The following is a 14,568-nucleotide window of genomic DNA, read 5'->3' on the forward strand; positions in this document are numbered from 1 at the left end:
ATTGAAGCGCCTACATAAACTGAACCAATGAGGATTATATTATTAGCTATATTCCTGCAACGTTGTTAGGTGTTTATAAATTATCTGAAATGCCTATAGGCTGATATTTGCCTCCGTATTCACGAAGTAGGAGGTCCGGCTATCATAGCCTTTTAATGCTTTCACAACTGGTCCAAGAGTTCATTACGCTCGATTGACTGCTTGCAGAAGCGACAACGTGTTTCTGGGGTGCAGTTGCTCTGCAAAATGTGATTGATTTGTTATACAAACGGATAGAGAGAGACCACATCACTTGGAAATTAGCGTAATTTAGCCTATGTTTTATATATATATATATATATTTGAAGCCCAGGTAGGCCTATATCTATGCTATGTTGACCTCTAACTCACCGTAGATGCTCAGCAAACCATATGCCTGATCTGATTCATATAGGCCACAGGTGCAAATATAGCCTACACTGTACTGCGAATGGCATTTTATATTTTTGGTAATAGCACATAATTATGTCACATAATTATATTTATATGCGTCTTTGTTTTAGGGAAATATAGGCTAACTCAAAGTATAACATATAAATTAATAGTAAGTTCCTGCCATGTGGAACTTCAAATTGCATTTATAGCATCAACTTAAAATCTGAGACACAAGGGAATCGAAGTTGAATATAGTCTCGTCAAAATCGTATTTCATATAGACCTAGCCTATGCTTGTGTTTGAGTTGAGTTTGAGTTTGAGTTTATTTTTACAGGGACAGTGCACATTAATCAACGTTTCAGTAAAAGTGCCGGTTTTAGCCAGCCGGCTAATTTTCAACCGCAGTCCCTGGGTGTCAGTATTATCGGTCGATGTAAGTTGTGTGTATGCATCAATGATCTACCAAATAATAGGCTATTTGTTGTAAATCATTTAATTTACGTTCCCTTAATCGTAAAAACTGCTTTTAAATTGACAATGTATTATGTTTATCTAACATAGTGTGGTTGAAAATGTAACTGCAAACTTTGCAATGAAATAATATGATCATTTGAGTATCATGAACCCCCTACATTTTCATATGACTAAACAAAACAGCCAGAAGGTCTTCCAGCAACTATCTTCATGCCTGTAATATCCCTGACCAGCTCGATCGTATAATGTCATTTAATCCGTTGAAACTATCGATGAGAAACAGGCTGCTATCGATCCTTTCATTATGTGATCAAACAACAAATAGCCTTGCACAGGTGAGATGCTCACAACTTGGAAAGGATTCCCTGAATTACGGTAACAGCATCAACGATGTTGGTATATATTGCTGACGACAGTTTAAAACGAAGAAACGGGTCCCCAAATCAGTAAGAATGTCAAGGAAAATATCCAAAGTACGGTTCAAAAGTTTCGCACTGGAATGTAGCCTAACAGTGGTTGTTTGACATTTAGACAGATAAGCTAGATAACGGTTGCCTACATGGGTTGCAATGTAGTGTGGCGAGGCTAGAACGTATTCTTCATTCATTTAGAGCTACTTGTGAATAGAATAGGTGGAAGATAAATACATGTTGTACTTGCCTGGCTGGTGTTAGCCGAATTCAGGTACCGATGTTTCCCGTCCACTATAGCCTAATAGTCGTCGCTGGGTGCGTCTTTTTTTTACCCTGCTGTCCACTTTCTCTTTTTCTCGCCTGTTTTCGTGCTACAGCCTTCTTCCCGCTGCTCTCATTCACTGTCACCCCACTCTCTCTCTCTCTCTCTGCGTCCAGCTTACTCCACAGCTTCCCAATCTGTGGAGTAAAATCTCAATGATACACTTACAGAAAATTCTTTGTCCGTTTTAATCTTATTCGTTTCACCTTTTCAAAGAGCTGGAGACATGACAGGGAGTCTCAGTGCAGTGTCCGAGACAGGGACGGGAAGAGCTCTGTTGGTGAATACTTAAAAACACCCATTCCTCCTATGCGTTAACAATGGGGGTACTTGCATATTTGCACACCATTATCTTTTAATAGCTGACCACACTCGCACAGCCATAACAAAGGTATTCATAAACGATTCACTTTATTTTAACATACCCTATACTCTATTTAGTGTATGCTATTATGGATGCATGTCGACGCACCAGGCTTGTAGCCCACTGAATAAAGTTCTGGCGGCTTTGGTGACTATGTGGGCTACATGCTTAAGTATCTGTTGTCACATTCAAACTACCCCGAGTCAATATGTTTGTACATTTTATGTCAATGTTATCTGAGCTGTTCCACTAATTGCAAGTGATTTTACCTTATCCTCAATCTACCAAAGTCACCAGCTGCTCCGTTTGAAATCTTCATCAGGAACACAGTATCTGTAAAAATATAAATAAATAAAAAATACATTTTCATGAGTTTATTTTTTGTTTTTATGATTTTACAAAGTTGATAAGAATGCATGCATGATCACGGTGAGTTATGCATTACTATGTGGATGTAATTGTATACTGTACGCTAGATGGCAGACCGATCCAGACATTTTTGAGTTGGAGACGCATGCAGGCTTCAGTATCCACATACAAAAAGCCGGAATCCCCGTGCAATTTTCAAACAACTTGACATGATTATGAATTATTGACATTATTAAAACATAATATGACATCCGTTCAATGATTGTGTAGGCCTTAAAACCTAAAGTGTTATAGAGTATTTGTTATTTGTCGATGTAATTTTGAGATTCGCTGGCGCCATCGCACCCTGTCTGCCTATTCTAACACGACTTGTCTATAATGCATCATTTCTTACATTGTAATTTTTCCTAATTTGATCCAGCAACTTTTGACCCGAATCAATTTTTGACAATGGAAATGTAACGTTGACACATATACAGTATTACGCACCACCAAATGCTGTAGGCTATAATAAAATACAAGATACATCAATAATGTCCCCCGCATTTTAAATTAATATAGCAGTCCCAAACAAACCATTTAAAACTTTGAGGAATTCTATGCTAGTCCCTTTCGCCTAGCACGTTTGTTTATTTCACCTGCGCAAAGCTTTGTCCCCGCTTTTACCCTTATTTCGGCTATTCTATCCAGGGTTTCCTTCTCTTTTTGTGACAATAGACGGCCCATACTAATCAGGTTTCAAAGTAAATACCAGCGCGGGGCGAACTCAATGTAAATTGTGCTTGTCAGAGCCCCCAGTCGTAGGTAGCAAGGAACGAGGACTCTAACCAATAGAGAGAAAGAGGCTTGGCTAACCTTAGCCTCCCATTTTCTCTCTCCCCCCTCAATGCAGGGCTCTGGCCAGTCAGTCGCCTTTGATTATCAGTTGCCAGCAGCGCCTCTCTTGGCTCCTTGACACGAGCACCATATAAGGCGTAGCGATCTCCATAGAAACGTGTCAGTTTCAATAGTAGTGTCAAAGTTCACTATATACAGACATTCGCGCAGATCCCCGTTTCGGAAACATTGCTCTGCTGGTCTTCCCGTTTAAACGCATTCATTTTGGGGTCTCTCCTTCTTGCATATTCTATTAGTTGTTTTTTTTTCTTTTTATCTTTTCGCCTTCGCTCCATTCTGCTGGAGAGGTGAAACTACACGGGCACTTCGGCGACGCGGTCTTTTTGCTGGTCGAAAATAGATTTATTTAAGAATATAGATGTAAAATTTGGCTCTTCAGTTTTTCCTCCCCTCCGACAGCGAAGACGGGCGTAAGGAGCAAGGAAGAAAGGAAAGGGAATTTATTTCTCGCAGCACTTTGGATCGCGTCTATTTTATGTTCATTTCTACGCCCATGTGAATCGCTCCTGCCTCCTTTCTGGCTATTTTATAACAAACTGCATTTTTTGTTACGTCTGGCTCGCTTTTTCTTCAAGATTGGGTTCCTGAATGGCTGACTGCAATTTACATTGGAACTGGCCTCCCGATACTTGCATATCCTGATCGGGTGCCTATTCTATCGCCTCCTGTATTTTGAATGCATTGATCGTGTTCTGCTCCCTTCTTTCTCCTATGAGATTGTTTGTTCCGATTTGACTTTGCACTGTGGTGTTTGACATATTTTTTCTCCCCTCGCTTTATAAATCTCAGCGATCAGTTCGCTTTACAGCACTTTCCGGGCCCGAGATATGGCAATGGTAGTTAGCGTCTGGCGAGATCCGCAGGAAGACGTGGTCGGAGGACCTCCGAGCGGCCCCAATCCAGCAACTCAGCCGGCGAGGGAGCAACAGCAGGCGGCGTCGGCAGCACCGCACACTCCGCAGACCCCCAGTCAGCCAGGACCCCCGTCAACACCAGGGACTGCTGGAGACAAGGGGAGTCAGAATTCTGGACAGAGTGGCGCACAGCATATAGAATGTGTTGTTTGCGGAGACAAATCGAGCGGCAAGCACTATGGTCAGTTCACCTGCGAGGGATGCAAAAGTTTCTTCAAGAGGAGTGTCCGAAGGAACTTAACGTATACATGTCGTGCCAATAGGAACTGTCCCATTGACCAACACCACCGAAATCAGTGCCAATACTGTCGGCTGAAGAAATGTTTAAAAGTGGGAATGCGGCGGGAAGGTGAATATCTTTTTTTAATGGCACATATGATGATGCATACTACGTTTCATTGACGACTAGGGCTGCCATGTTGCATAAAAGGTCACATACATACATACGGCTGAGCACATTGCACATCCATGTTTTTTTAGGGTATGTGTATGTGTGCGCGTTTAGCCAATAGAGAGGGTCAAATGCAATGCAGCTTCAAAAGATAGGGAGCCTATACGGGTCGTAGGCTAAAACAAAGCAGCTATTTATTTGGCTGACGTTTTTTGTGAACGTCAAAACTAAACATAACAATTTGCTATTTGCTTTTAGTGTGTGTGTGTGTGTTTGTGTGTGTGTGTGAGAGAGAGAGAGAGAGAGAGAGAGAGAGAGAGAGAGAGAGAGAGAGAGAGAGAGAGAGAGAGAGAGAGAGAGAGAGAGAGAGAGAGAGAGAGAGAGAGATAACATGCTAGTGCACGTTCTTACATGTGTAGTGATATACTTGTGTTTGGTTTGTCTGTGCATTAAAAAGAACAGACAACATAACCACATCGCCTCCCTGTTCCATATGCTGACTAGACAGATTAGACAGCTTGAGCAGGCTGACGTTAATGCTAGAGAATTTCTACGGTGCACATTTGTTTAGCCTCATAATGTATGAGAGGCCGTAACTTTCCCTCTCTTTGTAGCACAAATTATAGCAATACTCGTATTTTAAATTAACCACCAAAAATACCATAGCCTACATGTTATTTAATATTATCCCCCAAAAATATTGTAAACAAAAATACAATTAGACCAATTATACTTTTTTAAAGCACATTGTTAAAATATTATTCCTCGACTGAACTGTAGGCTTAGAATGCGTTTACTCTTATTGTGCTTGATATATTTTTGCCATTCTTCTTCAGTGCAGTATAACACAGGTGTAATGGAGGAATACATTTGACAAAATTAAACTGACACATGGGTTGCATTGAACAATTAGATGTAGCATATGTCTACATGGCATTATAGGCCTATATTACAGCACCCGTTATGTTAGATATTGGAAATGTGTGTGTGTGTGTGTGTGTGTGTGTGTGTGTGTGTGTGTGTGTGTGTGTGTGTGTGTGTGTGTGTGTGTGTGTGTGTGTGTGTGTGTGTCTGTGTCTGTGTGTTAATCTAGATGCATGCATAATCGATACTAATGTAAAGAGAGCAACATTTAGCATGTAGGCTTCGGTCATTCTTAGATATTGAAAATATTATTATTTATTTAAACGACACACAATCTTACACACTATATAATTTACAGTTTGAACTAGATTGTGATGGGAAATGTTACTCCCTTATTTCAGGGCAGAAAACACTAGCTTGCCTAATGCTTCTCAGCATAGGTTGCACATACAACAATGTTTATCAGTTCTGGATGCACATTTCCTCTCCTTCTCTTTCTTTTTGTCAGCGGTTCAGCGAGGACGAATGCCTCCAACCCAGCCGAACCCAGGCCAGTACGGGCTGACGAACGGGGACCCTCTGAACGGCCATTGCTATCTCTCCGGATACATCTCGCTATTGCTTCGGGCTGAGCCTTACCCGACGTCCCGATATGGAAGCCAATGCATGCAGCCCAACAATATCATGGGTATCGAGAACATCTGCGAGCTGGCAGCTCGCTTGCTCTTCAGCGCCGTGGAATGGGCGAGGAACATCCCTTTCTTTCCAGATCTGCAGATCACCGACCAGGTGTCCCTTCTCAGGCTGACGTGGAGCGAATTGTTTGTGCTAAACGCGGCTCAGTGTTCCATGCCTTTGCATGTGGCCCCTCTGCTCGCCGCAGCAGGCCTCCACGCTTCTCCAATGTCTGCGGACCGAGTCGTGGCTTTCATGGATCACATTCGAATCTTTCAGGAGCAGGTTGAGAAGCTCAAGGCCCTCCACGTTGACTCGGCAGAGTACAGCTGCATCAAGGCAATAGTACTCTTCACATCAGGTGAGTGTTTCCCATGCCGCTACTGAGGCCTTCTCTTTCATAGGCGGGCAGTGAGGGGGCAGACAGGGAGAACAACACTGACACAGAGGCCATGGCTGTCTAGTGCATGCTGTTTTGACAATGGCCTGCTGCATATATCCACATTGATGCATTTTGAGAGAAGTAAACAACGATTTTCAAAAACGTAATTTGAATGTGTATTTTACTCCCTCGTAGGAATAGATTGAAAGACAATATAATATCTAATAACTGTGAGATAATATAAAAAGTTAATAGCATGACATTTTTAATAAATCTGATAACTAGGTCTATAGAAGTGTTTGGTCAATGTAGCAGGCGTCTTGTTTTATTACATTATATGCGTAAAGAAAAGCATAATTTCAGTATGACACTTGATGTAGGCTATGAATGAGTTGCGGCACATGTTTGTCATGTTTTGCGTGCTCAAACACGTGTCATGGTAAAACAGGAAATAATCCCTAGCTGCCTGATCAAAGAAATACTGATTAAATAGCCTAATATGTCATTGTATTACTCTGCTATACATTTCTGTCAGAACAACGGTATGCTTGAGATAGATTCGGAATGTATTTAGTTTAACGATATTTCCTCTCACAATTATTGTCTTTTGAAAAGAAGGCCTAGTCTACATATGACAGCTCATTACTAGATCTGGCTGAGGCAAGGTCACCATTCCTGTCGCTGTAATAATATAGATATTTTGGGTTTGATTGTGGACACTTGCTCTATTACCATTTGCAAGCAGTCGCGTAGGGATAATGGAGAGTAAGTAGGCCTCATGGATAAAGAAGCCTAAATCGACCGTGACTCAAAAGAGTTCTTATGTGGCTCTTTAGAAGTGAACACATTCTCATGAAATAGCATTATTTCAATCAATACATTTCACAATTAAGCAACATTTTGCAAATCATTGTGTTTTGTAATATGTGTTTTTATTTTATTTTATAGAACATATTTTCACTCTCGATGTCCTCAAAAAACACTATGCTTAGTGACCACCTATAGCCTAGCCTAAAGTAGCCTAGCATTAGCATCTTACTTAATTATAGTCTATTAAAGTTATCCTATTGCCTACTCTACATAGTTAAGTATATTTCCTTGCATATTATACAATATTATATTATATTAGGCATATTATATTATGTTATAGGCTATTATATGATTAGACATATCGATATGAAGTATTTAGTAATTATTATTTTTTAAATCGTGAGAATTGTATAGCTTACAGACAGGTTGAGTGACCAGCGAACTTGTTTTGATCATGGCCAAAGGGGGATACAAAATAAGAGTTTAATTAAATTCCATTAAACCTCCCCTAGTCTTCTAATTTGCCCTCCTTAGTGACATGAAGACTTTTACCACTGCCTTTTCTGCCCGTGAGGACTTCCTGAATTTTGGGATAGTTTGTGTGCATTTCTGTCCTTGGCATCCAAACATTATATTCTCGTTTTGTAGGCCTACATGTGACAGTGTCCTTTTTGAGGCCCACCCTAATATAAAACGAGCCATCATTGCGAACAAGGCAAACATGTATTTAGGTGCATTTATATGATCAATCAAGCCCTTCTGGTTTACCTATAGCCTATCTTTGCTAATGCGAACTTATGTTTTTCTTTTTTTATAGGCTGTTAGTCATCTACGTAACATGACGTCATTGAGTGCCTTGCGCCAAGCTGTTGTTACGTTATTAGACTATATCCAATTTAACATACAATACAACTGCAGAGATAGTTGTTTAAGATGACTAGATTTAACCTTGATTCTGTCCATTTTAGCAACAGGCAACAGTAGGGGCCAATGATATGCGTAACAAACTATAGTTGTAGTCTAGGTTTACTTGGTTGATATGTATTTATTTTTTCAATCAGGAAACCCATAGGGGTAGCCTAGTTTAGGTCGTTGATTCATATTATGTCCAGTTATGTATTGTCGGCTATTTTCATAATTAATTAAATGTTTCTATCTGTTTTCACATACTTCTTCAATGTGAATCTAGAAAATAGATGTCTTTATGTGCAGATATTTTCAGATTGTGGTATAGCGCAAGGGTTAGTTCTATGTTTGGTGAACTATGGGGTGCCCTTTCACGAGCTTTCTTTTGACTCATGCATTCGCTGCAGCTCAGTCGTCGAAATGCTTTGAGCTTAATCATTGTGTTGCGTTTCACAAGTTTATATTTGCAAGAGGTTTTGAAATGTAATTCATTTCGCCCCGATTAATTGTTTTATTTATTGAATAGAGACTCTCAAAGTTAATCCAAACGGATTTGCATACATGTGACTGTGCCGCCTAGTCTAAGATCATATTGTAAATCAACCCGAGATCTCCGCTTTGCCCCCGCGCAGTTCGCGAGTTCATAAGGTTATTGTGTCTGGCCATAGTGAGTTATCGCCCTGAGAAATCAAGATGAGGCTTAAAAGCCTCTCGGATACCATTGTCCGGTGTTTAATTTATTAGAGCTGGAAAATTGAGGCTATCTCTCATGTGCACTTGCTACAAAGCAATGGCTTAAAACAAACTCGTCAGGCCTATGCATAACGGTCCATATGCCAGTATGCTTGGCCCTGCACAACGGTTTACTGCAGATTTTTAGGCACAGCAGTATGCCGTGGACTGTGCGATAAACAGTTTAGCTTGTAGGCTACTATGCGCAAACATATCTTAAGACATTAACATTGAGTGTATTTCTCTATTTAGGCCAATTGAACAACCCCCGACTGTGTAGGCTACGAACAAAACACATGTCGCATGTGTTGTTGTGCTGGCTCCTTTTCGTATTTTTACGTGTTTTTTGCGTGACTATTGACTTCACCCCTGCTAATAAATGTGATTGCTTCCAGGGCCTTTACTAGGCTACATTGAAAAACAGGCCAAGCATGGTATATTAAGAAAAGAGCGGAGAAATATCTAAACAGCTTATCGAGAGTAGCTTAATTAGGTCATATTACAGCCATTGCAATTTCAATTTCATCAATGTCTTTTATACGTTTCCATAGACTTGAGTCCCCTGAGTCAGAAACCATGAGTGGGCCTGCCTACCTTTCCCCCTGCTCCCTCGATTGGAACTGCAAAATGCTATACAATAGGCTCATGCTGCACACCATTTCCCATGCCCGTTAGCTGCATATTCTTTGTTTTGATTGGTTTATGAAGGTGTAGAGGTATCTGCCTCTGTGTGGTGCGCTCCCCACTTCAATAGATCGCCCTTGTTTATTCTATATGACAGTCCCTCTTACTCAATGTGACGTAGCATGTTTGGGCAGTGTGTTTCTTAATTTCACTTTGTCAATAACACGTAACGCTGATGTTGAATGATAACCAGGGTGCTTTTGTGTTTCTCTTTTGCCTGCACAGACGCTTGCGGCCTGTCAGATGCGGCTCATATCGAAAGCCTGCAGGAGAAGTCTCAGTGCGCCCTGGAGGAATACGTGAGGAGCCAGTACCCTAACCAGCCGAGCCGCTTTGGCAAGCTCTTGCTGCGGCTGCCATCTCTCCGCACCGTCTCTTCATCGGTAATTGAGCAGCTGTTCTTCGTCCGCTTGGTAGGTAAAACTCCTATTGAAACCCTCATCAGGGATATGCTATTATCCGGGAGCAGCTTCAACTGGCCTTACATGTCCATCCAATGATCCAAATGAGAGTGACAAAAAATGAGAAAAAGGACCAGAATGCAGCATCCCGTACAAGAAGACTATATATAGGACATTTTCTGAACATATTTGAAGACATTACATGTTTTTTTTGTTTAGTTTTTTTGTCTTCTGGGACTAAGATCTGAGATGGAATACGTTATGGACAGAAAATATGGAACTGGACTTACACCTGTGTATATCCACTCTCATCTTCAAGAACACTCTTCATTTTGTAAAATACTAGTCTTTATTTTCCTTTTTTGTAAAAAAAAATTAAAACACACAAATAAAATGAAAAACAAGACTTAGCGGGAAAATAATGTTTCCAAGCAATTATAAGAAATGTCCTGTGTCTATGTACCCCTCTGTTTTGTATTTTTTCTGGTTCTAAACCAGCTTTTCTGTGATTCTATACTAATAATTTTTATATAACCTTTTGCTTCTTATTATGGGTGCGATATATATGTTGTCGAAGCTATGTTCTCCGAGAATAAAATTGAAGTGAGAATTTAAAACAGAAAAATAAAGAAATTTAGACAAATATGAAACAAGTCTAATCGCTATGACAATATCACCACTGATGGTTGAACTGATACTATGGACCCGCAACAGCAGCATACAGACCTCGTGGACATTTTGAGGAGAGGACGTCTTGTTCCTGGTCATGAGTGTTTGAGGAGTCGATCAGCAGTCAAAGAGGAGAGACATGAAAATCAAAAGCACTTTTAATATATCATTTCAAATACATTTTCTTTGTTTCGTCTTGAAATTTTCATTGTTTCTTGAATTTTATTGGCTATTGCCTTCAATTTGCTTACTTCATAATGCAGCTTTTGCAGAAGGGTCGGTTGATGAAGTTGTGTGATGGTGACTGTACTATTAAAAAATAAATAGGCAACAATGTCTCACTCTCAAGAATGTTCATCTGAAGATCGAGATGCGCGCTCACGCTTATTGTGTGGGATAGCACAATGCCACTCTTCTTCATACACATGTATAGGCTACGTAATATGTTTTCCTTAAATGTGCGTTTTTCAGTGTTGTCTTGCATACTACACTAAAAATGCAAATTCATTATAAGCATTTTCCCTCTATTCTTCCCAATGGAGCTAGGCGATCGATGGGAAAATATGACACTCATGTTATGCTATAGAACAAGTGTTGTTGGCTGGTAGGCTGCGCATTGCATAGCTATATGTTACTGTTTCACGCACTTGCTCACTCACGACTGAGTATGAACACAAAGATGTGCAGAATTAGACGGTAGTGACGCTGCTCGCTGCCTGTGAGCGCATTCATGTTTCATATTTTCCCAGACAGCAATGAAAGCATGAGCGCCACAGAGGCTTCTCTAGCTTACTTTTTGTGGCTTAATCAAGGTGATTCTCAATTCAACTATGACTGTCTCCAAACATCTTCATTCGTCTGTTAACAAAAATACCCTTGAAAGTATTGTTTCAATATTTATATGCGTTTTAGCTAAGGATTGCACTCGCTGTAAAACAGATGTGATATGGAAAATGTATTTTTACAGCATGTAAGCCAGTCGATAGAAACATCGAGTGTGATGTATTGTGTTGGAATAGAGAGAGTGAAGAAGAGAGCGAGACAGAGAGAGGAAATGTGCGGAGGGAAATCAGTGTGTAGGTAGCCTTGACTTGCCTATAGCCTACATTTATAATGATTACATCGACGAAGTCCTCAACGTGTTGGATTACGATTTTTGTCTGCACAGTGTATAGTAACTTCGTGTACAGAGGCTGCATGTCTCTTGCGTGACAATAATAATATGTCTACTTACCCTTTACAAGGAATGTGGATCTGACGTACAGAAATAATTCAGGATACTGTTCATATACATAATGCACATAATGTATCAGACTCAAATAAGGACATAACCTTGGAATATGTTGGGAGGAAGAAGACGGTGTGTCTTGTATCCTTTGCCTTGCAGTCGATTTTGAGATAGTAGCATGATGAGGACATGGATTGACGTCCAATTTCGACGTCAATCTTGAACGATCTCCCTGTGATGAAAGCTATCGTGAGGATGGAAGCTGAACTAGTGATGTTGTGAATTTTCGTAAATGAGGGCCTATCTCTAATCGTTGTATCTTCTTACAGCTTTTAAAATATGAGTAGACCTATTAGGTCTAGTTCTCATGGTCTCATCTGGTCAAAAGATGAGCAGGCCTTATTTGATCCCAGTCGACCTGTGGTCATGATTGAAGCCGTGTTCAGCCTCTACAGCTTCTGCTAATATTTCAACACGGTATTTCTCAGATCAACATAACCCTTAATTGTGTTATGTCCTAAATAATGTGCAATAATATGGCTATCAATAAAACGCTATCGATAATTATGAACTAACAATGGCATGGGCATGTTGGCCGGTTGGCCAGTTCCAAGTTGGAGGATGAGCCCATGTAGTTATGCTTTGAGTTAATAGGCTTAAACACAATTTTTAATAGTTTAAACACTAATTTTAACACCTTAGAGCCAAAATTGTACATAATATACCTTAGCATTTTACCAATGACCCATTTAACCAAAATAGGCTTTTGGGCTAATTTGGAAGTTTAGCTCATAGCCTAGGCCTACTCCACAACTTTTCATAGATTGTAAACCTTTTTTTATATATAAATCTGGTTGTGTGTGTTTTATTTATTAGTTTGTTGGCTCATACCCTAGTTTATGATTACCAGCACATGAAGAGATGTTTAATTAGAAACATACAACATTTACTGAACATAGTGTCCTTGATGACGAGTCTCGATCAATTCTAGCCTATATTTACAGCCCTCGACTAAATTGTTTACCAGCATATTAAATGCAGCTTTCAACTGGTTGTCCTCACATAATGTATTCTAAACCCCTCCAGAATTCTCACTTTCATCCTTTGCTGAGGGCATTCTGTTGTACAATCCCTACACTACGGGCTATATCAATCTATGCAAAATAACATAATTCTAGCCATGTGTTTCTAGTTAATGAAGCAGTATGACTTACTACAAAAAAGAAGGATAGGCTACAGTTTGGTAGACCTATAAGTGCTATATATTCATCGACGGTGTGCTGCTTTCATTTTCTAACAATTATGACAATTTAAAGAGGTTTGTTATAATCCCACATATGCAAGAATTAGATATAATCTCATAGTAGTTTGGTATATGGCTTGCTATAGTGTTTGGGATGATAAGCGTTCAGGCAGACGTCTTTTATAGTTGTAGATCACTCAACGTTCATATATTTTATACAAATGGTCTCTCTGGGTCTTGTATGCTGGTGGTAGCTTAGCTGCCTTTCTGAAGAAGAAGAAAAACGTGTGACACGTTTGGGATGTTCTATCATATCCTATTGTTGTACTTGACTGATGACAGTGGGTAAGGCAACGGGATCTGTAACACACTATAGGCCCCACTTGTGTCTCGGTAATTTCGGAAACTCTGGTTACCAAAGTGTTATTCCCAAATGAGTTAAATAACAATTTACCTTTGTCTGGTTTCATCCATCAAACCACAAGTGAATGATTCCTAACACGGGGCTATTTGTTTGCTTACACAAGCAGCTGGGTGCGATTTCACGTTTGAGATATCTGTCTGAAAGCGAAACATTTATTATCCTAAGTTGTCAGCGAGCCTATTTCCAAAACCTCATGCAACCAATGGTTCCACACGTCTTGTGCAGTCAAACGGCAATAACAAGCTCGTGTGGGGTAACATCAGTTCATTCCGCCTATGTTAGGCCTACGTTGTCACTTTTGACAAACAGTTTGAGAAAATATTTTCAAATAGAAGCTTTGAGATACGTGAATGATCCTCTGAAGTATGGGCTATGACAATTTTATAAACTTTTCTTTCAGGTATTGGCTTATGCATAATGAATAGACTTACACGACATTGGACATTACGTTTTTCGGCATCGCTTGGGAATTCAAACACTTCTGGTGAATGGTTGGAAACAGCACAGTGGGAAATAGCCTAGCATTCTAAATATAGTGCATGAATGTCTGCTTGTGTGTCATAAAATGGCTTGTTTGCTTTCTATGTGAAATGGTGACAATATGTAGTCGACCTGGAATAACGTACAATTGCTCCTAACAATCTCAATCTCAAGCTTTATGCTATGGATCAAATCCAACACTACAGCGTATAAAATATATCCAGTTGTGAATGTAACATAAGGGGACGCCTGTGTGTGTGTGTGTGTGTGTGTGTGTGTGAGTATGAGTGTGAGTGTGTGTGTGTGTGTGTGTGTGTGTGTGTGTGTGTGTGTGTGTGTGTGTGTGTGTGTGCGCGCGCGCATTTGTGTATGTGCAAGCGGGCGTGTGTGAGTGAGTGAGTGAGCGAGAGACAGCGATGGAGTCGGTTGCGTGAACAGATCGCTGTGTAAGCGATCCCTTTGTGTTGATTTAGGAAGACGTTTGCTGTATATAACGTTCAAGGCTGATAAT

General features: G+C 40.2%; 1 protein-coding gene and 1 long non-coding RNA gene across 3 annotated transcripts; one reads left to right on the forward strand and one right to left on the reverse strand.

The window, feature by feature from the left end:
- Nucleotides 1-1,121: 1,121 nt before the first annotated feature.
- Nucleotides 1,122-3,176, reverse strand: LOC121584444. The gene is made up of 3 exons (XR_006003715.2): nucleotides 2,996-3,176; nucleotides 2,258-2,321; nucleotides 1,122-1,761 (listed from the first exon to the last, which is right to left on the reverse strand). It is a non-coding gene; the product is annotated as an uncharacterized LOC121584444 (long non-coding RNA).
- Nucleotides 3,177-3,289: 113 nt separating this feature from the next.
- On the forward strand, nucleotides 3,290-11,018 carry LOC121584443 (nuclear receptor subfamily 2 group F member 1-A). 2 transcript variants are annotated; one of them, XM_041900326.2, is made up of 3 exons: nucleotides 3,290-4,517; nucleotides 5,932-6,459; nucleotides 9,838-11,018. In XM_041900326.2, the coding sequence occupies exons 1-3, from the start codon at nucleotides 4,082-4,084 to the stop codon at nucleotides 10,110-10,112; spliced, it is 1,239 nt and encodes a 412-aa protein (XP_041756260.1). In that variant the 5' UTR covers nucleotides 3,290-4,081; the 3' UTR covers nucleotides 10,113-11,018. The 2 variants fall into 2 exon arrangements, with proteins under 2 accessions (XP_041756260.1, XP_041756261.1); XM_041900327.2 differs by having other exon boundaries at nucleotides 5,935-6,459.
- Nucleotides 11,019-14,568: the final 3,550 nt, after the last annotated feature.

Source organism: Coregonus clupeaformis, chromosome 16, assembly GCF_020615455.1.
Source record: "Coregonus clupeaformis isolate EN_2021a chromosome 16, ASM2061545v1, whole genome shotgun sequence".
NCBI lineage: Eukaryota > Metazoa > Chordata > Actinopteri > Salmoniformes > Salmonidae > Coregonus > Coregonus clupeaformis.